A 26,160-nucleotide genomic window follows, 5' to 3' on the forward strand; every position below is an offset into this window, starting at 1 on the left:
CATTACTCTTAAGTTCCAACTTCCTTAAAGCACTAGGACAAGGACATAGTTCAGCCAAGTTCTTTGCCACTTTGTAACAAGGGCAGCCTTTCCTCCAGTTTCCAATACCTTATACCCATTTTCATCAGAGATCTCATCAGAATTGTCCTTACTGGGGCTGGGGATGTGGCTCAAGCGGTAGCGCGCTCGCCTGGCATGCGTGTGGCCCGGGTTCGATCCTCAGCACCACATACAAACAATGATGTTGTGCCCGCCGAAAACTAACTAAATAAATAAATATTTAAAATTTCCCTTTAAAAAAAAAAAAGAATTGTCCTTACTGTCCATTTTTCTACCAATGATCTCTTCACAGCTACTTAGAGAGACTAAGAAGATTTGGGCTCTCTCCATAGTTCTTCTTTTTCATGCCCTCACCAGGATCACTGACACTACTCATGGAAATACAAGTTTTTGATAGCATCACTTCCAAACTCTTCCTGCCTTTATCTATCACATACTTCCAAAGCTGCTTCCACATTTCTAGATATTTGATATGGTAACAATCCACTTCTTTTGTGGGGCAGAGGGACAAGGATTGAACCCGGGGCACTCAACCACTGAGCCACATCCCCAGCCCTATTTTCTACTTTATTTAGAGACAGAGTCTCACTGAACTGCTTAGTGCCTCGCTTTTGCTGAGGCTGGCTTTGAACTCATGATCCTCCTGCCTCAGCCTCCAGAGCCACTGGGATTACAGGTGTGTGCCACCATGCCTGGAAACACTTCACTTCTTGATATCAATTTCTGTCTCAGTTGATTCCTGCTGCTATAACAAAACACCTTAGATTGAGTAGTTTATAGAAAAAAAAACATAAATTTATTTCTTATAATTCTAGAAGCTAAGAAATTCAAGATCAAGGTGCCATTAGTGTCTGGCGAAGGCCCCTTTCCTTATAGATGATACTTCCTTGCTGCACCCTCACATGGTGAAAGAGATGGAAGTGCAAAAGAAATTAAGCTACTTCCTCTCATCTCTTTTGTAAGAGCACTAATCATACCCATGACACAGTCCCTCACGTCCTAAGCACCAAAAGATTCTACCTCTTAATACTACTGCATTGCGGTTTAAGTTTCCACATGAATTTTGGAGGGACACAAGTATGCAAACCAAAGCAGTGCCTTTTGCAGGATACTTCTTTTATCCTAGTGAGGGGCCTAGTGCCTAAGCGTCCAACCTGTGATCAAGTGTCCCTCTCTCAGGAAACCTGTTCATACTAACAGATGCTCTGCCTTGTGTGAACGATGTCCAGTTTATTCCCATTGAGACAGTCACTCTCAGGGACAGCCCTAACTGAGAAAGAAGTTAGGGTCAGGTGTATTGGTCAGATGAGACCTAGAGGAGGTGATTCAAAAAGAAAACATGAAATAACCGATGCTGTTTATTACTCACAGGTTCAGAAAAAAGAGAGCAGCATGCCTCAGAGCGAGAGACAAGGGGCAGGGTGGGGACATGAACAGTCTACCAGCAAGTGGGATGTTAGAACAAGCAAGGGGTCCATGAACCAAAGTCTTTGTGTGGGGTAGAACCTTCCTGGGAGAGTTCCTCAAGGGCACTCTAGTTTATGGGTGAAGAGCAGGAAAGCATGAGTGCCTAAGAGTCTCATGGTAACTACAGCATATCCACTCAGCCCACATAGGGTATGGCAAGCAGTGAGGCAAGTCGAATAGGTTGTGTCTAGTGGTCCCATAGGAAGGTGGGCACCAGGAGGCAGCTGCATAAAGCATATATCTGGATTAGCTGCACTAAGGAATTGGGAACAGTCGGGAACTGGAAACTGTGTCAAGGAGGACTAAGCCCTGCTTCTTATATGAAAAAGTTCAACCTGAAATAACATAAAATTACGTAAATTCACTATATTACCTGTGGGTTTCTTACATGGCCTCTGGTTTCCCCCAGAGTAAGTATCCAAAGGGAACAGGCAGAAGATTCCTGGACTTTTCTGACCTAGCCTCGGTGTTTCACTACATCTACTGACTGAAACAGTTACAGGCCCACCCAGACTGAAGAGGAGGCAGAGGAACCACATCTCCATGAGAAGTGTGACACTGTCGCATTGTAGAAGACAGACGGGATAGGAGATACTGTGCAGGCATCTTTGGAAAATGCAGTATGTTCCTTGAGCCTGCTTCTTGTGGACATTTAATTAAGTGGGGTGTAGGGAGTACAGATGGTAGCTCCACTGGGAGAGTGGAAGGAACCAAGCTCAGGACCAGGGTCCTAGGATGCTACACATCTCAACTCAACTACTGGCATGCTAAGTAAGACTATGTGCTCATGGAGCCCTTGAAAGTTCCCTTAGGTCTCTAAACCTGTTAGAGCTTCCTGAGAATTTGGACTGTTGTGGATTAGACTTTCTGAAAAGATTGAAATTGCTAGCAGGATACTAAGGGTTTATGAACAAGAATATAACCAAATATTGTTCATTTGTGAGCCGCATTCATTATGACTGGCTGATCACGAGTCTGTCTCCCTTCTTTAAAGTGCAAGCAATAGGATCAAAGTGCAGCCATTGGTAGGCACACTTCTTGGTTTCTATGTTTAAATTGTCTGTTTTGGGAGGACCAAATCATACCTGGAATTCATCATGGAAAAACAAACAAAAGCATTAAAAAATAAGGATACATTACTAATGTAAGAATTAAAAAATAAATAAGGTCATCAAGAATTGTGTTTGGTATATTCCACCTCAAAAGATAATCAAATATTAAAATACTATCTAACTATCAAATTATTATTTTCATTCCTTAGTGCACTATTATTTTTTCTGAATCATATCTATCATCTGCAGTTCTATCAAAAATATTTTCTTTCTCAGACCAAAGTATCCATTCTAACTCAACCTTAGCCTTCCCCTTAACCTAATTAAGTATTCATGATTTTAATGAGGCTAAATTTATCTTGTTTTAATCCTAATTTTTTTCTGGTCTCAAATTGACTCCATGATTCAATGTTTTCCTTTCATAGAGAAGAGATTTCTAGTGCTCAGAGTATTTTTCTCTTAAACAAATTCCAGTATCAGGACATGGAGTTTTGAAAACTAACTTCCAGTTAGAAAAAAAAAAAATGTGTGTGGAGGGGGAGGATGCCTTCTTTTAGCTTATCTATGTTACAAAAATTTCTTCTCAACAATATTAACCAATTTCAACAAATATGTATGCTCTAATTTCAACACAACATTGTAAAAACCAAGACTACATTACTCTACTGTTGTGAATGACAGAATGATAATATACTGTTTAACACAATCTAAAAATTCCAATGAGTTGTCTCTAATCCCAAGAACAGGCTTTGCAAGGTAAATAATGGCCCCATTTCAAAGATGAGAAAAGCAAGACCCAGAGAAAAAGATGGTGTCACTTAGCCAAAGCCACATCAGTATCACAGTGTCTGATCCTTGAATGGAACTTGAACTATTGGCCTGAAAGCTTAAGCTCATCCCCAGCCTTAATTGGCTATCTTTGAACTCAGGTTCAGAACAAGGGTTGACAACTTTTAAAAATATTAGTCTTTGCTTCTGCAAAGTTTGGGAGGTGAGTAGAAAGAGAGAGTACCCTGAGCATGGGTGGGAAGTGACCGGCTATACTCAGTGGCTCCCAGTCCAGAAATTATTTGTATAAACCAGAAGAAAACAAACCGAAATTCCTTTTAGAAATTCACATCCCAGTTCAAATTGTTTTGCAGGGCAAAGCTATAATGGCAGCACCGTCTTAGTATGCATGCAAAGAAAATGCCAACCATGGAAGGCACTTAATGCTACTTGCAGCTTATAAATATTGCATCCCACTATAGTTATTAAATGCACCAGCTGCTGGGCTAAGCACGCCCCATGCATTAGTTTTTTTAACCCCTACCTGTTCTCACCTCCAATTGTTAAAAAGGAAACGAACACAGAGAGATCAAGCAACTTGCCTAAATTTTTGCTTCCCGTATCCAAGTGGTTGGGAGTCCAACTCTAGTCCTGGGCTCCAAGTACCTACACTAGCAACCATTATTCTTGGTAGTCTCTGGAACCTATCCAGTTTCCCAGAAAGCTGGATGCAGTGTGACTGCTGCAAAGATTGCATGACTCTGCAGACACAAATACGAGCATTTCAATTGTCCTTGGTGTTCTACGGTGATGTCTAAGGTCTAGCAGTCCGATGGAACTCAGCAGTGCTCATAGACATAATTCTAGCCTTGGAATGACTTGTGGGCAAGAAGACAGGCCCATATTCAAGAGAAAGTGCAAGACTCCTGCTGAGAGAATTGAAGCCTTCAGCTTCCTGAAAAGCCACATTCTGTAGAGACAGGCATTAGGTCCCAGCCGGGAACACCTCGCTGGAAATCATTTGCCCTTTCCTAATGGCTTTTCTCCCTGAGCCACGTTCCTCTTCTTATTTCCATGCCCGAGTATGCTCTCCTAATCCATTGCTGTCCGTGCCCTGTTAAATAATCATTACTTTTCCTCCCCAGGGACAGTCGCATTTCAGGAGAAATGCCAGTTTGTGCTTTAGAAATGTCAGGATTTCTACAGATCTCTTTTAGATCACTGCTTTGGTGAGCCATCCATCTCACAGTCACTAAGCCCCTTAGTCCTGACATTTATTCAGAAGTGTTATCCTTGGGCCCCAAGCTCTAATTGGCTTCACTCCTCTGAAGTGTGTCTGAGAAGAGCTGCCTCTCCACTGAGCAGTGCAGCCTGCCTTCACCCAGATGGAAAAGGCAAGACTGGGGGCTTGGGACGGGTGCTCACTCCACCACCGGATATGGCAAGTCTCCTGGTGCCAGCCCCAAAGGAGGACACTGGCTTGAGCAGCTCTTCTGAGGATACATAGCAGGTATTAACCTTTGGTTTCTGTGTTGTTCTTTTTGCAGGAATTGACTACCTCCACCCAGACCTGGCCTCCAACTATGTGAGTACAACCTGACTTTGGTGGGGGAAATGTGTGCTTTTAAGTGTTCTGGTACCTCTGGTTATTAGGAACACATGGATGCGCATGCACAGGAGCTTGCACGAATGAACACATGCATGCACACACACACAGGAACATGCACACATGCACTCAGACATGCATGCATGCATGCACACAGAAACACACATACTCTAACATGCATGCATACGTGCGCGTGCACACACACACACACACACACACACACACACTAGAATAGCTCATCTTGTTAGAGCCACAGCTCAAGCCAAAGGCAAACAACAAGACGTGGGGACCGGCAGCAGGCAAACACAGTGGCTATGTGAGGAAAAAAGAAAGAAACCTGCAGTTTGACAGAACAGAATGCCAACAAAATAGGTACAGGGAGGGTGGCAGAAGAGAGAGAGTTGGCAAGGCTTGAATCAACTCTGGCTGACAACACTGGATTGAAGGTGGAAACGAGCCATCTGGGTGCTTGCTGGACAGAAATGAAGGCAAAATGCCAAAAACTGCAGCAACTCACATTACAGCCACCACTTCATGGAAGCGAGAATGCTAATCTTTCTTTGATTCTTTGTATTGCTCATGATCACTTCACACCCATAATGTTCCCCACGGCATTGAGCATCCCGAGAACTGTTAACAGAGAACCACATGAATGGGCTTAAGAACGAGAAAGGATGGTTAAAAAGGAAAAGTGTTTGGGAGGTCAACATTCTGGGTCTTTTGCCCTAGAAGGTGTGTGCATCTACATCGCAAAAAAAAAAAAAAAATGGGGCTTTTCATGTGTTTGGTGCTCTGGGCTTCAGGAACAGGGCAATAGTGTGTTTGTATTGACTGCATGTCTTTATAAATCTGGAAGCATCCAAATTGAGCACAGCATCTTTTGTTGTTGTTGTCGTTGTTCTTTTTAGATATACATGACAGTAGAGTGTATTTTGATATATTATACATACATGGAGTATAACTTATTCTAATCAGGATACCATTCTTGTGGTTGTACATGATGTGGAGTTTCACTGGTCATGTATTCATATATGAACATAGAAAAGTAATGTCCGATTCATTCTACTCTCTTTCCTAATCCCATCCGCACTCTCTTCCCTTTATTTCCCTATGTCTAAACCAATGAACTTCTATTTCCCCCCAACACACACACACCTTATTGTGTTTTCTCATCTGCATATCAGAAGGAACATTCAGCCTTTGGTTTTTTGAGATTGGCTTATTTCATTTAGCATGATAGTCTCCAGTTCCATCCATTTACTGACAAATTTCATAATTTCATTCTTCTTTATGGCTGAGTAATATTTCATTGTGTATATATACCACATTTTCTTTGGATGTTTATTTAATTAATGTATTTATACATGATGCTAAGAATATAACCCAGTGTCTCACACATGCCAGGCAAGCATTCTACCACTGAAGCACAACCCCAGCCCTATATAACATTTTCTTTATCCATTCATTCATCTTTTGAAGGGCACCTAGGTTGGTTCCATTGCTTAGCTATTATGAAATGACCTGCTATAAACATTGATGTGGCCACATGGCTATAGTATGCTGATTTTAAGTCCTTTGGGTATAGACTGAGGAGTGTGATAGCTGGGTCAAATGGTGTTTGCATTCCAACTTTTCTGAGGACTCTCCATACTGCTTTCCACAGTGCTTGCACCAATTTGCAGTCCCACCAGCAATGTATGAGTGTGCCTTTTTCCCCACATCCTCACCAACATTTACTGTTATTTTTAATTCTTAATAATAGCATCTTTTTTAAAATTAAGTTAAACGTGAAATCAGTTGGCACAGTTCAGCCAATATGGTCCTGGAGAGGAATGGCAGAAGTTAAACCAAAACTATATTCTACTCCTTTAGAAAAGATGATAATAAGCTGGCTGTGAGTGGCAGAGTCTGCCCCAGTGGTCCTGTGGATAGCACCTTCCCCCCCTCCACCTCCACATGGCTCCCTGCCCCACTGCTATAACACAAGGAGCATGGAGTACAGCTGATAGTCTGTTTGCTCACTTTCTTAAAGAAATTGCCTCAGTGCCATCCTTCTTTGCCTCCTCCTAATCTTGGCTGAACTTTCAATTCCTCCCTCCTTTCTCTGCATTCCCCACGACTGCAGGGCTCTAGAGATGTCTGAAGGAGGTTTGACAAATGCGTATGTTTCACTTTTTCCAAGGCTCTGATATGCCATCTCACAGAGAGAGGGCAGGGATACTGACCTGCAGGGCCAGACAGTCCAGCCCGGGAGTGCTGCCCTTCGCTCTCAGAAACATTGGTATTTCCCAAGATTCTCTCCATCTCCAGGCTTCAGCATCTCCCAGACCAGCTATCTAGGGTTCCACTCGCTTTCCCAAACCAGCATTGCTCTGGAGGACCCAAGGCTGTGTGGCTAGCCATAAGGCTGAAAAGCTGATGGTGCATAACCTCCCTACTGCACATTCAGTCCAGTCCCATGAAGGCCAAGACCACTGTGACTGACCTCCACACCATCTCCTCTGCACCCCAGCCCAGGCATTTCTTGGCAGCCTGCTCCCAACTCCAGTTGAAAAAGGGATACTAATTTACGGGTCCTGATAAGCTATATGTGCTCTGGTAGTAGACAGTATGATTCATCTATCAAAACCCACATCAGAAATTGGGAAGGGAAACAAAATCTCAGAAACATACCTGGAGAACTCTATGGATTCTTGAGTGCTACCTCTTTTTTTCCATTTCTTTTCTAAAAGCAATCTTTCTAGTTAAAAAACAATCATTCCTATATGTATATTTTAATGAAATTGGACTCTTATTGCATATATAGTGTTATCCCATCTATTTGATATGTCTTGAACATTCTTATACTATTAATATTTGTGAAAACATGACTTTTAGGGCTACATAATACTATGTCACGCCATAATTACTTAAGCATTTTGATCCCCAATTATTGGACAACTAGGGAGTTTCCAATGGGCATCTCACTCTCTGAGGGAGCATGACAGAGGCATGGAAGAGGGACTCCATATTCTGTTAAGGAGAGCCAAAGAAACTAGAAAAGTTTATTCTGGGGGGAAAAAAACTTAAGAGACATGTTATATATGTTTTAAATATTTTAGATTCTCCTGTGGAATGAGGCATCCAACTTGTTCAGTCATTTCTCCCAAGAAAAATGGCCACCAATGGGTGGTCAACTGCAAAAGGGAGATGTTGATTCAGTTAAAGCAAGAACTGTCTAGTGGTTAAGGTTTATAAGCAAATGGAAGGAATTCTCTGGAAATGTTCAACAGGAAGGTTGATGGGCATTGGCTGGGTTGTTGAAGAGATGTTGAAGATGTTGTTGAGGAGACAATGTCTATACCAACCTTAATCTACATGATATCCCATAATTGAATAGACAATGTGATTTCTGCATAAATATATGCATCTGGAAAATTTCCATCCGTAGCAGGTCTGAACTTTCAACATTCCTCAAACAGGAAGCGTGTCTAGGCAGCACACATGGCTGTGAACATTTCTGTCTCCTTGGTACCAGTGATAAAGCCGAATATCCAAATACCTCATTCTTAATTCCTCAGCAGAGAGACCAAACTGAGTGGCTTTCACCAGTCACGGTGTCTCTCGTGCCCCGTACAGAGTTGTGATTGAAGCAACTAACCACATTTATCTTCTTTATTTTTAATTAAAAATTTTACACTAACATTAACAGAACGAGAACAGCAGTGGAGCAAACCTGCCCAGGAGAGCAATGAAACCAGCAGACGATGATGGGCTCGAAAATTGTGTGAGCGAAGAATTCACAGGCGGCGTCACACCTTGTTAAGTGGCTTAATGGCTTGGATGTGATGAGCTAGCCTGGTGCCCTTCTAGGGAAAGGTACTTTGGGGAAGTCATTGTTTGGGTTTCCCCGGAAGCAGACCCTGAGATGAGGGTTTGAGTAGAAGTAGTTAATTTGGAAGAGATCCTAGGGAACAGAGGTAGAGAAGTGGGGAAAGAGAGAAAGGAAGATACTCCATAAACAACGCTTCATCAGACAAGTTATCACTGTGGGCAGCGAAAACTTAAACCCACCAGGGAAATCTGGGAGACAGTGTAGAGTATGTGTGCCAGAGTGATTCCATCTGGCATGGGATGGCTGGAGGAGCTCAGGGTTTTGCACACCAACTCCATCAGCCATTGGTTGAGGGCATAACACAGCACCTACTACTTCCTCTTGCAAAGGGGGACACAGCAACCTCTGCCCCAGAGGGATCACTTGGGCCATCTCTTAAAGGTGATAATAAGCAGAAATGTTTTCTGCTGGGAAAAAGGAAACGCCTTCTTGTTACTTCTTTTTGCAATAAGAAATGAAAATTCTACCCAAGGCTCTTCAGGAAAATTTCTTCATAATCAAACCAGGCACAATATTTCCCAAAGCAGAATTATTTTCAAATGCTTGTTACTCTGTATATTAAAAGAGAGGATCAGTGTGCTGGTAGTTCAGTGTTCTTTCCATTAAACTGAGAATTAAAATACTTTGAAAACTGCAAATCAATATATGAATGTAAGTCGTTAGTGTTAATTTAATTCAACAAATCCACATTAAGCCTGTTGAGTGTTACGAGAGGATAATAACCGCCACTTGTATTATGACCCTATTGCTCTGTGATTGAATTTGATCTGAGGGATCCAGTCTCGCTGGTAAATGTTCACCATTCCAAATAATTAAAATTCTCCTTTTTCCACTCCAATAGTAATATGAAATGAATCTTGCCCAAGAGACTATTTTAGACCAAGTCAAAATCAGAGTCTCCTTTACCCATCTTCTCTATGCCAAGAGTACGTATAGTTTCTGTAGCTCAGTACATCACTATGTTGAGCCCGCCGTATGCAAGGCTTAGAGGAAGAGAGATCAATAAGATGTAGGCTGTGTTCCAGAGGACACTGCAGGTCAGTAAGGACACAAGTGTGTGAGACATGTCTTACAGGTGAGGGGAAGGCAGACAAGGAAATTGTTCATCTCTTGAGTCGGTGGCTCCCTGTCCAGTGATGATTGCAGGCTTGTATTCAGGAAAACTGGTCCAAGCCGAGGGGTTCTGCTGAGTCTCTTGAAGAAGGCACTTCTTCAAGAACATGTGGAGTGGGGCTGAAAGGCAGCTTTCACAGCATGGGAGTGGTGAGGCAGAGCATATCCAGCTTTGTTTCAAAGCCCTGCTTTGCTATGGCTGGTGGATCTATAAAACCCAAGGAGAGTCTTCATTGTATTGGGGTTTTTCAGAGGGGAGGATCAAGAGATGGGAATTTGAAGGCAAGTAGAGTCAGCTCTCAGAATCCCTGGGTTTCTATTGAACATCTACAGACATTTTTTGTCATTATTAATAAATAATACAGTATAACAATTACATATGTAGTATTTACATTGTATTAGGTGTTGTAAGTAATTTAGAGTTAAAGTACATGGGAGGATATGTCTAGGTTATATGCAACTACTATGCCATTTTATATAGGGACTTGAGCTTCTGTGGATTGGGGTATTTTGGAGAATTTAGGTGTTCTGGAAGCAATCCCACATGGATAGCTGGGGACAACTGTACCTCATTTGGGAGGAGATCCCAGGAAGCCCAAGAAAGGGAGAGGGAAGTGATAACAAAGAAGAGGGCAGACAAGGAAGTCTTGTTGTCAAGCAGATTGCCACTGAGGGCCATCGGTGCTTAATTTCACTAAGAATTCTATAAGTGGTATAGACAGAGCCAGTCTGCCTCAGTTACCCACCAATTCCTGTCAATCACTGTTTGAAACTTCCACAGAGCAGACTTGAAGTGGGAGGAAAGAGAGATTAATTTCTGGCTCTTCTGGCCTAACCTATAATCAAGCAGAAGAGTGTGCAGCAGACAGAGAAAGTTCAAAGGGCTGCATTGGCTGATATTTGGAAATTGGCCATCAAGCAAGGGTGGGGTTCTGACAGTGTGACCGTGGAAACTGAGTCAAACCCAACAGTGACTTCCGAATCCTTACCTCCTAGTTGTGCAACTTTAGGCTCAAGAGATGAACAATTTCCTTGTCTGCCTCTTTGAATTTTCATTTTCTCATTTATAAAATGGGCAAAATAAAAGTCTGGTCAGGTTTGATGGTATTGGCAGTTATTTTGAGATAACGTATATCAGGCCTAGCATTTAATAGCTGCTCAATAAACATTGGTTTCCTTCTCTTAAGGGCTGAGATTATAACTCTGCAGAATTTCAGGTTATCTTCATGGAGAAGCAGCAGAAGCATCCCTCAAGAAACCAGTGCAATTGCTCAGTGTAAATCCTACTGAGCTCAGATTATCAAAAGAATTTTTTAAAGACAGATAAATCAAACTCAGTATAATATTGTGAGGATAGGAAAGTTAAGACCGGAGTGGAGGATAACAGGATAAATCTCAAAGGCCTTGGGAAATAGCATCTAAGCAACGAGAAGATAAAGGGAGAAAGAAGACCCATTGCTCATGGCCAGGGATATGATAAGGAAGGATGCCCCCAAAGAAACAGAAATTCCTAATCCATGTCTCCTTTTCTGTCATGGATTTTGGAATAAAAGGATATTTGTGGGAAAACAGAGGGGAGAGTATTTGCAGGGCTCAGTTGGGCATCTCTGGGCCCTAAATAAATCCTTACTGTGGTTCTGTAAGCCAACTTGGGTGGCAGTGTTCAGGCTGTGGATGCTAGGGCAGCTCTTCACACATCTTTCACGGTCCTGTTGGGTCCAGTGGGCATGGTCTTCTAATGGTGATGACAGAGATGTAAAGGACATGGAGCAATAATGCACAAGGTCACTTAAGGCCTAGGCTCTGAACTGGCACACTGACACTTCCTCATGACTGTACACTATGATTTTTTTCCTATATATGCATACCTACAATAAAGTTTAATCTTTAAATTAGGCACAGTAAGAGTTTAACAACAATAATTAATAATGAAATACAACAATTATAAAAAAAATTCTATAATAAAAGTCACAATGTGACCACTCTCTTAAAATATGGTACTGTACTCACTCTACTTGTGATGATATGAGGTGACATAATGCCTACGTGGTGAGATGGAATGAGATGAATGATACAGCCAGTGTGGATGCAGCATTAGGTTACTATGTAAGAGTTGCTTAAACACAAGCACTGTAACATTGTGACAGTTAATAAGATAACATAGATGGCTAATAAGTGACTAATAGGCAGGTAGCATATATAGTGTGGATACATTGGACACATGGGTGATTCCCGTCCTGGATGGAATGAAGCAGAACGGTGCCAATTTCCATCATACTACTCACAGTAGTACATAATTCATGAATTGTATATTTCTAGAATTTTTCTATTGAATGTTTTTGGAGTGCAGTTGATTCTGGGTAACAGAAAACATGGAAGTAAAACCACTGATGGAGGATTATGTATTCTGTTACCCTAAACAAATCATAAGGCTCAATCCACTGTCAATAGTTAAGAAACGTACTTCACCCCTTTCTAGGGAAGTTTTACAAAACCTCATGGCAGAAACTGTAGGTCTAGGGAAGGATGTGCAGCTGGAGTCAATGTAATCTTCCACATTTGCTGAAATCAAGAATTTATGGAAATTTTCAAGAAAGAGCACATTAATCTGGGCAGCTTCTCAGCACAGGATCTTGGAGCTTCCCAGAGGGTGATCCATTTCTAAGCTAAAAGATGGAGACCCTCTTGCAAAAAGCAGACCCTCTCCTTGTCACCAGGGTTGGAGCTTTTGTCCTCCTTTGTGACGCTTAAATACCAGAAGGTATGATTTCCTGGGCATAACACTAATGAAATACATAGAGGACCAGGAACCCTAACGGAGGTCCCATGAATATAGGAGAGAATATGATTCTTAAAGCAGGTGATTCGCATATACATATTTTTCTATAATATCTCGAACTGTGGAAATATCATTAGGTTCCCAGATAGTAGTGGAAAAATTCAACTCTTTGGATGTTAAAAATCTGTGACATTATTAACACTCCAGGCCTGTTATTTTGCCAATAGAAGTGGTTGTAAAAGAAAAAAGAAAAAAAAGTAAGCCTACCCCTAAGGACTTTCACTCTTGCATTCATTTGATGGGTCCTGACAGGTGACTGTCTCTGAAGAGGGAGCCTGTGGAGAGCTCCGAAGGGCTGCCAGCACTGACCCCTAAGGAAGTGCTCTTCGCTCAGCAGCAGTGCGCAGACTGGAGCTCCAGGTGGCAGGTGGCCGCCATGATAAAAGGGTAATGCTGGAGATGGGCACAGTTCTCAGCCCTGGATGACTCAAATGCCATGAAGTATTGATCACATATGTTGCTCCAGGCTTTTAGACCTATTAATATTTAAATAAGCACATTAATATTGCATATGAAATTGGGGCTTAAATAACCTTTGTATCTTATTGAAGAGAAAGGGTGACCTTTTTCATTGCACTTGTGAATGTTAACTAGAAAATAGTACACTTTATCACCAGGAAGCCAGACTGGGATACTGAGGATAAGAACTTCCTAAAATTATTTTGATAGACTATTGACTATCACCTGATTCAACCCAGTCCATTTTTACAGGGACATACTTTGACATAAAAGCAGGAAAAAATAAAAGCTTGTTTGATGAAATGATGTTCCTTGTTTGGACCTAGAGTTACAGCTATAGTTAAAAACAGAAAAAAAAATCTGATCAATCGATTTTTCCAAATTGTTCGATTGCAATTGAAACAATTGAACCTGTCAACACTTAAGGAACCCATAGTGTTTGCCTACAGTGCAAAAGATGCAGTATGAGGGGCCAGTATTGTAAAACATGAAAAATTCAGTGCCTGAACTCAGGGAGTTCACATGTACATATATAATTATGGTATAAAGTGCTCAGTACTATCTTGGAAATAAAACACTGTCCACTCGAGAATGCAACAAAATGAACAAGAAAACCAGCCCTAAAAATTAGAAAAGGAAAGATATTTAAATGCATTTAAAGAACTACTAGTTCATGTATTTAAAAAATTTTAAAAAAACAGGAAAAAAACTCACTTAAGAAAATGAAAATTAAAAAAAAAAAAAGCTTACCCCCAAAATAAAGAAAAAACGAACTACTAGTAACTTGTCACATTAGAGATGAATTTGTTTTCTTGGTGGATAAAGCAAAGGAATTTATCAAGAAGATTGATCAATATGATACTGCACAAGTAGGTGTTTGGATTTTCATCAGGAGATTTGCTTCTAGCAAAAGACCAAGACTAAAAGCAACCTACAAAAATCATTTCCTTACCCCAGATTCTCTACAGGTCTTTTGACAGATTCTCGTCTCTTGTGATTTTAAAACCAGGGTAATGTCGTTCAATTATTTTGCTTATGAGAAAATTAACTGGAGTCCTCATGCCTCAAAAAGAAAAAGAAATTTAAAAAAATACATAAATAACTAAATTCTGGTTGGAGGGTTGGATGGAAGGAAGGAAAGAAAGAAGGCTGCTATTAAAACTATTAGGATTGGGGCTGGGTGGCGGCTCAGTGGTAGAGCGCTTGCATGCATAAGTGAGGCACTGGGTTCGATTCTCAGCACCGCATATAAATAAATAAAATAAAGGTCCATTAACAACTAAAAAATAAAAATAAAACTTAGGATTCTGTTCAGCTTAAAATCAAATACACCTGTTTGGGGAAAGTGTAGCAATACTTACATGATAAGCCATAAGAAAGTCATTGATGAAAATATAAAAAGATTTAATGATCATTTTCCTCCACTGCCATTGTTTCTTCCTGCTCCCTCACATGCAGTGCAGTCACTGAATTTCCAAAACACAAAACATTTCACTGATTTTTTTTCTCTTTGGGTTTCTACCTCAGAGAACCAAAAACCATGAGATGACCAAACCTGGCTTGAGACAGACCTTACAAATTATTAATTCACCCCCAACTCCTTGGTGCAGCTGTAATGAAAAATGCTGCCTCTAGTGAGATGACATCATTTTTACTTTTTTCTTTCTCCTTATTTCCTAAATATACTTCCTTAAAACCACAGGTCTTGGTGTCTAAGGTGAGCCTGCCCAGATTCCTGAACCCATGTGACCCATCCAGAAAGACAATGGGACCAATCCGCAGCAAAGCAGTGGCCATCTCTAAGGGTTGCCCATGTCTTGTTACCAAACAATGGAGATCAAGAGGGTGTATCCGGTAGTGTCCAGTCCAAGTGTGGTCATTGCCAGGACAAACACGGATGTGACGGAGTCCAAAGGTCTGGCTCATCATCTTTGTTCAACTTTTTGAAGTGGTAACAAAGACCAAGAAGCAATGTCCAGGCCTCAATTACAGAAAATCAACCCTGAGGTGTGGAGTCTTCTAATCTAAGACATGCATTTGCCATTGTGTAGATGGATCATAAGTTGACAGCCTTCATTTCAACTAGGTCCCATTCTTCACTTTTAAAAGTCTCAATCATTTTTCCCTCAAGATAAAGTCTCTGATAGGCAGAGTTCTGAAAGGGCCCCCAAAATTCCCACCTCCTGATGTAAACCCTGTATAATTCCCCCACCGGTGTGTGGGCAGGACCTGTAAATGCGGTGTGATGTCACTACCATGACTAGGTGGCATTATATGGAAAAGTTAAAAGGGTTGTTTCAAATAAAATAACGGTTCCTAGTCAGTTGCATTTAAGCTATCAAAGAGATTCTTCTTGGTGGGCCTGAACTAATTAGGTGAGTGCTTTGAAAAAGAATCTGCAAGTCAGAGAAGGAAGAAGTCCCAAAGACTTTAAGCAGTAGAGACTCACCTGTTGGCTTTAAAGAGACCCTGCCATGATGTGAAGAGGGCCAACTTGAACATTATATCCAGAGTTATTTTGCCAAAAGAAGTGAAGTAAGAGAAATGATAGCCTTCTAGGAGCATCAATCTCACACTCAAGTCACTGAATTCTGACAATGACCAGTGAACTTGAAAAGAACTGTGAACCTTAGATGAAATCTCAGCCCTAGCTAACAGCTTGATTTTAGCCAGATGGGATCCTGAGCAAAGAATCCAGTTAACCTGTGTCTAGAAACTCTGAGGAAACAAATGTGTGGGTTTTTTTTAAAAAAAAAAAAAAAAACACTAAGTTTGGGGTGATTTGCTATAAGAAATAAATATCACCTTCTTAGATACAGTAGACATTTGAACCTAAACTGAGCAACTTGCTTTTTCTCTGAATTAAACAAAATAGACCAATCTTCTGTTTTTATGGTTTTTTCTATATGCTTGCTTTTATCTAAAAAAATATGTGTACTTCTTACTTATTACCATAGAGGGCTCCTTCAAAAATAAAAAATTCTGCTCTAAAAACAGGTCAGAAAATTAAGTGTGAGAGTTAAGGGCCAGGCCCCCTAAATTCAAACCTCATCCCAACTATTCCTGACTATGTGAACCAGAGCAAATTAACTTCCCTGTGCCTCAATTTCCTCATCTGTAAAATGTCTTAACAATAATACCGACTGTTTGAATCAGATTCACGTTACTACAATGAAATACCCAGGGCAACTAATACTTCTGAGCAAGCTCACCTTAGACACCAAGACCTGTGGCTTTAAGGAAGTATATTTAGGAAATAAGGAGAAACAAAAAAGTAAAAATGATGTCATCTCACTAGGGGCAGCATTTTTCATTATAGCTGCAGCAAAGAGTTGGTGATGAATTAACATTATAAAGAAGAAAAGTTTATATAGTTCACAGTTTTGAAGTTTGAAAGCGTCCAGACCCCAATGTTCATGCTTCACCCTCCTCCTGCCTCAAGGACTCATAAAAAACTCACAGAACAAATTATGAAAATGAAATTAAAAGATCAATTAGTGTGTTATTCTAAGTTTTTATATTTTCTTCCCACTTTCCTTTTAGTAAAATGAATGCCAAAGTTCACAAGCAATAGCCTTCCTGTGGTTTGCTACTTAATTCAACTCTAAGCCGGGTCCCAGATACAGATGAACACAAGCACTTAACCCATTGCCTGTTCGAAGAATTCTGCTTTAGTCCTGAAGTTCACCTTATAAATATATTCTGCTTGGGCACAGGCTCACAGACCCATAGAAGGCATGACATTTGTGCTCCCTCATTTTTATAAAATTCAAGTAGGTGTACACACACACACACACACACACAAACATACCAGAGATAGAGTGAGAATTTTTGTGAAAGAAATTAGATTGCTTATTATTAATAATAATTATCAAGGATGGATCTCCTGGAAGCAGACGGAGATGAGAATTCTTAAAACAGTGGTTTTACTGGGTGAGAACTCTCCGGAAGAAGGAAGGAAGAGAGGCAGGACGTGAGGACATGGGTGTGGGTTCGGTTGGAGCCAAGCCCAGGTTTCATCCCACAGGGGACTTCAGGGCACGAGTCACGTTACAAAGCAGATTCTTTCTAAAGAAGGGAAGCAGGCTTTTGAATCCCTGTGTCAGTCAGTGGCTAACTTCAGCTGCCCTTGCAGAAGTGCTCGTGTGTAACCTCCCAGGATTGGCGACTCTCGTTTGTCCAAAGATGATGTCCAAGAGAAGGAGAGAGCTATGAGGTTCTAGCAGCCGGCATTCCCAGAGCTGCTATCTGGGTGTGCTAGCCAAGAGAGGGGGTCTGGCAGATACCTACATGTGCCCCACCTGTGCCTTGCCTCTCTGTCCTCTTGACTGAGGACATGCCCCGGCCTTATTATTCTCCATATCCTCAATGTTTAGCACATGAGTTGAAATACAACAGATTGTGCAATGACTGTTTGTTGAATGAATGAATGAAATCAAGAGACAGGTTTATTCTCAAGGATTGAGGAGAAGACACCTATTGAAACCAAGAGTAGGAGGGAAGACAGGATGGCAGAATGGCCAAGCTGACAGGGATTAGGACATGGACCCCAAAGATATCCATGTCCTAATCCCTGAAATCTGAGACTGCATTAGTTTACATGACCTATGTAAAGGAACTTTGCCAGTGACCTTAAAATTGACTCAGGATAGGAAGATTCTCCAGATGGGTCAAATGCAATCACACTTTCTTCAAAAGTGAGAGAGGAGGGTTGGGGTTGTGGTTCAGAGATCGAAGTAAGAGAAATGATAGCCCTCTAGAAGCATCAATCTCACACTCAAGCCACTGAATTCTGTCAACGATCAGTGAACTTGAAAAGAACTGTGAACCTTAGATGAAATCTCAGCCCTAGCTAACTCGCCTAGTACATGTGAGGCACTGGGTTTGATCCTCAGTACCACATAAAAATAAAATGAAGATATCACGTCCACTTACAACTAAAAAATAAAATATTTTTTAAAAAGTGAGAGAGGAAAGCAGACTGCTTCAGAAAGCAGTATCAAGTTAGAAGAAGGGGCAAAAGAAATTCAAAGCATGAGAAGGATTCAATTCATATTGCTGATCGGAAGATGGAGGAAGAGGGGCACCAGCCAAGGATGTAGGCCGTCTCCCGGAAACTGGGAATGGCCCTCAGCTGACAGCCAGCAAGGACACAGGGACTTCAGTCCCATCAGGAACTAAATTCTACCACAACCTGAATTAGCAAGGAGACAGATTTTCTCCTAAAGTCTCTATAAAGTCCCATATCGGACTTCTGGTCTACAAAACTATAAAGATAATAAATTCGTGTTGAACCCTTCTTAAGCTTATAATAGCTTATTACAGCAGCAACAGAAAATGAAGATAGGCCATCTTCATTCGAAAATGGTGTTTTCTCTCCACCTGGAGGAACTAAAGATTCAAATGTCAAGGGTGTAGTTTTGAGGACATTGCCAGTGGCTTAATCTCCTTCCAACTCCCCTGAGTTTTACAGTTGAAACAGATGCTCTGAGTACAAAGATGGGCCTGTGCTGAAATCAAGGCCATAACAACTCAAGGGGTTTTAGAGGTGTTCTGGCCCAGTCCTTCACTCCACAGAGGAGAAGCCTGAAGCCCAGGAGAGCAGTGGATTGTCAGAGGTCACACAGCAGGCTAGCAGAGCTGGTCCCAGAACTTGGTTGCAGGTGATACCCTCACAACTGAGGCATAGATCCAGATGTTTCCAAATGTCCACATGAAACGTGGCCCCAGCAGAGAACCACCTGCAGGTCCTTCTGTAGAAGCTTCACACTTCCTGACCCTGCTCAGTACATCCTTCCCCTGCCAAGTCTTCCAAATCCCTTCTCTGTCACCTACAACCCCCTCCAAAGGCCACCTTTGAGAGCTGGTAATGCCTACTCTGTAACATTTTTCTGTGCCCCTTCCCCTTAGGCCTACTTTTGGCTTCAACTGCCAGCACCCACCCAGCAAATTCCCCTTGCCCTGGGACTACTGGAACCTCCTTGGTCCCTGTATATGGAGACCTGATACATCTGGGAGTTCACATCCCCACTGGGCCGTTGTTAACCTATGACCTATGACCTATAACCTATGACTCAATCCTCTCAGGCTGAGAAAACACAGAGGGGTAAATAACCCTCCAGCGTCCCCTGCAGGACTTTGCCTGAAATGACAGCTTGGCAGCTTGGCGTGGCTTCCTCCCCTACTCTGTCCTGCCTAGAGACTCCTTTATTGGTTTTTGCCCAGAGCACATCCTTAATAAATCACTTGCCTGCAAGCCTTCATTGAGGGGTGGCTCCTGAGAATCCTGACCTTGTTACATTTGAGCAGTCTGGAGTTTGGACAAAGCAAAATTTTCCATTCTACCTGGCCAAAGCCGAGAGAATCTCTGACGTAGAAATGAGATTAGCGTCTCCACCATGGTAACCCTGCTGGCTCCCAACCTACGGGAAATTATTTTTCACAAAGAAAGGACCCTTAATTACTAACCGATAATTAAAACCTGAAGCCAAGAACAGGAAGCCAAGGCTGGGCTCTTGGCAACGTTCCTTAACATCATACCGGGTACGATGGCAAGGCCTTCACTTTCAGGGTGGCACGCACAGAACCTCTCCACAATGAGTGCTGTGCTAGGCAGAAGAATAAGATGCATTACAGTGTGTGGGAGATGTTTTCATTAAGCTATGGAAAGAGAAGTCTATGTTTTATAGCTCCAACGCTGCCAATTTTTTAAATAAGGGGTTTAGTGTAAATCTAAGCTCTTCAGAGTGCATTAGTTCAAGGACTCCCGTTGAATCACCTGGAGGAAAACAAAACACATTGTTTGAGCTGAGAAGAAGTTTCCCCGTCTATAAAACGAGGGTGATTTTTTTTTCCCCAAAAGGATTCTGACTATCTTCAGAATCAAAGGGGTAGAATGATTATTCATATTGCTGAAATGAACACTGGGTCTTTCTTGGTCTATGGATAATTATAAATTGGACTCTCCAGAAGGTTAAAGGTATTGAAACTACTCTGGTTCAGATACTAGGCCACCCTCTCTTCTCTTCTGCACCACACCCCACAAACATTCACACACATATCCTCTCTCTAACTTGCAGAGAATTGTTATGGCTTGGATCTGAAATGTCCCCAAAATCTCACGTGTTTAAGGCTTGGTCCCCAATGCAGTAATGTCCAGAGGTAGAACTTTGGGGAAGGGCTTGGCTCATAAGGACTCTAAACTCTTCAGTGTATTAATCTATTTGATGGATTAATAATTTGAACCTGCTACGGGGAGGAGATGGAAACTGTCGGCAGGTGAAGCTGAGGTTGGGTGAAGTAGTCCCCATGGGGACCATTTCTTGTCCCAAGCTTCTCTTTCTCCCTCTCTCTGCCTACTAGCTGCCATGAGGTAAGTAGCTTTCCTCCACCATCCCTTCCCCCATGATGTCCTGCTTCACCTCGGGCCAAGAGCAATGGAGCCAGCTGGCCATGAACTGGAACCTCTGAAACTATCAACCAAAATATAAACTTTTTTTCCCTTTAAGTTGTTTTATGTCAGGTATTTTGGTCACAGTGACGAAAATCTGACTAATACAACAGTGTTCCAAAAGACTTAATGAGAAGGAGACAGTCCGTGTGTAGGTGCCTGTGTGATGACCAGATCGACACTGAGTCATTTGATACAGTCACTACCTTATTGGGATTCTTACCAAGCACCTTCAAACAAATAATGTATTCTCTGTGCTTAAAATCATAGCCAAGGTTCATAAACACCTTAATTAATCACTCTCAAGTCGTCACAATTCTCCTATGCTACAAAACAGTTTTGTTGGGGTGGTTTGATTTGTTGCTTACTTGTGTTCGCTCACAAATCCAAGACAATTGATTGTGCTTAACAGAGTGTGAGACCCCTGTTTGGTCTCCTGCCTCTTCTTCCTGCTTTGGTGTTGATATTTTGGCCCCTGCTGCCTGATCCCTTTTATCTCCATAGACTTCTTCTGAACAGCACGACTATTGGAATCCAGTGTTGGTTGTTTAGTGAGCTCCTAGGTTTGTGTTCTATATGCATTATCAGATTTAATCTGCATATCAAACCAATGAAGTGGGCACTTTCTTATCTACCTCCCACAGATAAGAAACTAAAGATCAGAGAGGTGAATGACTTGCCCTAGCTCACAGAGCCAGTGAGAAAAAATGTGTACTTTGCCATCTCTCACACTGACTTCATTCAACCTGACCCCCTCCAGTTTCCCCATCTCAACAAATGCCACTGTCAAGGACACAATTTCCTAAACACTTACACCATCCTTGTCTCCTTCTGCCTCCTCTTTCTCCTCAACCAGGGAGTCTGCTAGCTCAGGACTAGCACATATCTGCTTCTCTGTTCCCACCATCAGCATCCTGGACCAAGACAACATGGCTTCCTGGACCCCACAAAACCTTCATGCTTTACTCTTACCCTTCCCCAGCATTCCCCCCAAAAACAGCCAGAAAGGTCCTTACAAAGAAAAAAGTAGAAAAGATCACGTCATTCTCCTGTTTAAACCCATGGGGTAGGTCCTCTTGCCCATTTTGGTGTGCGTGTCCCTCCCTATTGGGATGTCAGCCCCAAGAGGATGAGGATCCTTGGCAGAGCATGATGACTCGAGGAGAGTAGTGACCAGTAAGTGTGTGTCAGGTGGCTGGTAAGTGAATCCTTTCCTCCTCACTTTTTCTTCTGCCTTTACCTTCCATTGCTTCGCTTTCCCTTCACATAGCCTGTCTCTCTGCCTTGACGATGTTCCTCCTTTGGTTCTGCTCATAATAGAAATGTGTATTTATACCTCAGTAAACACCAGAATTTCACTATGAAAGAAGAGCTGTAGGTCAGTGCTGAAAGAAGGATCAAGGCTTGCCGTAGGAGAAAATGCGCCTTTATTGAAGAACAGCTCTGCATATTTATAGAGCCAGGGGTGGTTTAAGAGTTAGCATGAGGTGCTTTTTGATTGGTGGGTAAGGATCAGGTGAGCCAGCAGGGCTAGTCTGATTGGTGGGTAAGGATCATGTGAGCCAGCAGGGCTCACCATTGGACCGCTCTTCTTCGGGGATGGGGAAGTTAGTCTTTGGATCGGGTTGACTCCCAACAAGTGCCACCCAGACGAGGACCAACTCGGGAAATGAACGCTCTTTAGTGCTTCCTGGAGCCTGGGGAGAACCCGTATCTTTTTTCATAGCCACAAGCCAAGAAGATAATCCCTTGATACGAGATGGCCTAGCCCATCCCAGGAAAACAGAAGAAACTAGAGAAAGAAGTGGAAATGATTTTCTTGAGGCTTTTAACTCATTTGTTATGCAATGTACAATAACCGATTCCTCAAAGCAAGAACCCTTTAGTCAGATTTGTGTCACTGTGACCAATAAACCTGACAAGAACAACACAGAGGAGGAAAAGTTTACTTTGGTTTATGGTTATCTCAGTCTATAGATGGCCAACTCCATATCTCTGGGCCCAAGTAAGGCAGAACTTCATGGCAGAAGGGCCCAGTGGAGGAAAGCAGCTCAGGACATGGCAATCTGGAAGCAGAGAGATATCTACTCATCAGGGACAAAATATATAGACCCCAAAGTCATGCCTCCCATGTCTATTTTCTCTAGCCACACTTTACCTGCCTAAAGTGACTGCCCAATTAATCTACATCTGAGGATGAATGCACTGGTAGGTTAAGGTTCTCATAATCTAATCATTTCACCTCTAAGCTTTCTTGCATTGTCTTACACATGAGTCTTTGGGAGACACATCATACTTAAATTTTAATTATTATTAAACCATAATAATGCATTTCAAACTGAAAAATGAACCTCGGTTTCTGAATACTAGCTATAAGTATCCAAAAGATTTTGAAAGCTAAAAGGAAAATATATAAATGGCTGTATTCTTAGATGATAAACTCTGCCTATCCATTATTCCACGAAAGGAAAGAAATTCCCAAAATATGGGAGCTCTATTCACAGGACTTCATAAAGAAGCATGGCATCCATGTCATCATGATTAATATTAAACTCGAGGCACCCTATTTACAAATCATTCCAAGGGAAAACAAACCTGCCTTGGGAATAATGCTTATAATTATAATCATGGATGCTACCAGTTCCTCTCAGGGAGATGCTTAAAATATCAATTTAAATGCAAATGAATTTTTATCATTCCAAATTAGACTCATCCCATTGTGTTGAAATTAATATAGAAAATAATATTGAACGCCAAATTGCAAGTAATTAATATTGGCACAATGAAAACTATACACTCTCATTTCAATATTTGGGGAAGAAGGTCTTTTCTCTGTGCATGCCATTGTGGATCATGAGTAGTAAGCGGATACAATATCCTCAATGCCTGGCAAGACCAATGTACAGGACTGATGTGACAATAATATGAGGGGGAAGACAAGTGGTAATGATACTTCTTAGGACCCCACAAGCTATTTTTTGGGGGGGTCAAAGGAAAAGCATACTAAACTATATTAAGGACTGGGGGCAAAGCTCAGTGATAGAGGGCTTGCCTAGTATGCATGTACCCTTAGGTTCTGTCCCCAGGACTGCAAAAAAAGAAAACCTATGTTTAAATGACTATGTTTTATTTTTAAATATGTTATTTGACAAATACTAAAAAGTGGTAAGGACAGCCTTAAAAATTAAAGTATCCCTTTTAAACATAAAAACTAAAAGGACCTTTCTCTCCTCTGTAATCTAATCTTGGGGTTGGCAAACTACAGCCCACAGGCTGGCCACCTCTTTTCTGTAAATAAAGTTTTATTGGAAGGCAGTTTGTTTGCTTCTTATCGGTGGCTGCTTCCTTGCCATAATGACAAATTGTGAAAGAGACCAAGGGGCCTGCAAAGCTTAAAAGTTTCACTGTTTAACCCTTTAAGAAAAAGTCAGCTGAAATCTGTTCATCTTAACCCGTTGAGCATCAAGACGTAGGAAACAGGTTCTGTTAGAGACACGTCCAGAGAGCCTCAGTGCAGGGCCGGTTGCTCCTGCACCACTTTCCAGCTGTGAGGCCTCTGGTAAGATGCTAGACGCCTCAGGACCACAGCATCCTCATTCATAAGCTAAGAAAACTGGCCTCTTATCTGGGGAAACTCTAAGATCTTAGGAAACTCTCCTCCCTTCCAATAAAATCACTGATTAAGAAACAAAAGCTGAATTGGTTTTGGAAGGAAATGAAATTGTCAAGTACTTTGAATCCACTTAATTTGCTTTTGAGAATGACAGTCAGTCACTGTTATGCTCCTTTTTTTACACATGACCCTCCATACATTAATCACTGCAGCTGAGTGGTTTCCGAGGGTTTTGCATTCATTTATATCCTAGTTTACAGTCCCCAAGAAGCTGACACTGAGAAATGGATTCAGAGAGCAGCAGCTGATTTTGGATTTGGTCCCAGGAAGCACAGGTAGGGGAGTAGGGAGTAAAACAGGGAAGAGAGTCAGTACAGGGTGCATGGCAAGTGAGTCCCCAATGGGCACCTGAGATCCAGTTCTGCAGGGCTACCCTGGGATACAGGTTAGAATGCATGAGGGAAAAGATTTGGGAGTGTTTAGACACCAACTCCCATCAGTCATTGATCAAGGACTAATACCAAAGGAAAGGGGAAGAAGGCCCTGTCCTGGGGGCTGCCATGATTATGAGCAGATGGGTCCCCAGAGATAGAGATGAACTGCAGACACAAGGAAATGAAGTCAGTATGTGTAGAAAGGGGTGATGGATGGGGCATCCAATAACATCTGCTACGCTTACAAAATCAGAGGTCTCTAAACATTTTAATCACACATCATACTATAGAAATTCAGCATCCTCTCCCAATGTATGCAGAGTTAGTTATTCATTCACACAGTACATTAATTGCTATCAAAATGATGGACTGTGTACATTATAAAGTACGTCCAAGGAAGACAGTTCTAAAGGATAAAATAAAAAATAAGTATTTAAAAAGTTACAATGCACACCTGTGTTCATAGAAGACCTATTCACAATAGCCAAGGTGTAGAATCACTCCAAGGGTTTGTCAAGCAGTAAATAGATAAGCAAAATGTGGTATCTCATGTGATGGAGTATTATTCAGCCTTAAAAAATAAAAAGAATCCTGACACATGTTAGAGCATATATGAACCTTGAGGACATTATGCCAAGAGAAATAAGTCAATCACAAAAAGGCAAACACTGTACGATCAACTTATATGAGGCATCTAGAGCAATCGAATTCATAGAGACAGAAAGGGTGGTGGTTACCAGGGGCTGGAGTGAGGGAGAAAATAAGGAAGAGTTGTTTAATGGGTGTAGAGTTTCAGTTTGGCAAGATGAAAATTTTCTGGAGATTTTTTTCAAGTACAGTAATGTACTTAACACAATGCAATTGTATGCTTAAAAATAGCTAAGAGGGCAATGCATTTTACCACAACTAAAATAAATATATTCTTATTTCAAGCTAAAAATAAGCTATAATATTTTTTCCCATGCCACAATGGATCATACTTTTTACTAAGGAGCCACTGTGTGGCCCTGTTTGGGTGGAATTAGTAAGACATTCTGCACTAAGAGAATTCTCAGCTAGATAGTAAGAGAAACCTTACTATCTAGCTGAGAATTCTCTTAGAATCTTAGTAAGGAGAGAGACAACAGTTCAATAGAAATGGCACTAATAAGAATCATGCGAACAGGTGGACCTGGGTCCAATCCTGCCTCTAGTATTTCAGTACTCTGATTTGAAACAAGTTAATCAATGTCTCTGAGTTGCACATTCCCAAAATACAAAAAAAAAAAAAAGGAGAGTAATATATTTTCATTTGTTAATTCAACAACAATTTGTTGAGTGTTACTTTATACCAGGAACTGTATTAGTTACATATTGCTGTGAACAAATCATCCCCAAAATTTAACAGCATAAAAGGAACCTTTTTTTTTTTTAATCTCACACAGT

General features: G+C 41.5%; 1 protein-coding gene across 1 annotated transcript in view; it reads left to right on the top strand.

Moving 5' to 3' along the window:
* Positions 1–26,160, top strand: part of Pcsk2 (proprotein convertase subtilisin/kexin type 2) — a 273,006-nt gene that overhangs the window by 162,455 nt on the left and 84,391 nt on the right. Inside the window, exon 5 of the mRNA XM_015476507.2 lies at positions 4,895–4,932. Within this exon, the coding sequence (XP_015331993.1) occupies positions 4,895–4,932 (38 nt within the window). The remainder of the gene's footprint in view (positions 1–4,894; positions 4,933–26,160) is intronic.

Source organism: Marmota marmota, unplaced genomic scaffold, assembly GCF_001458135.2.
Source record: "Marmota marmota marmota unplaced genomic scaffold, marMar, whole genome shotgun sequence".
Classification (NCBI taxonomy): domain Eukaryota; kingdom Metazoa; phylum Chordata; class Mammalia; order Rodentia; family Sciuridae; genus Marmota; species Marmota marmota.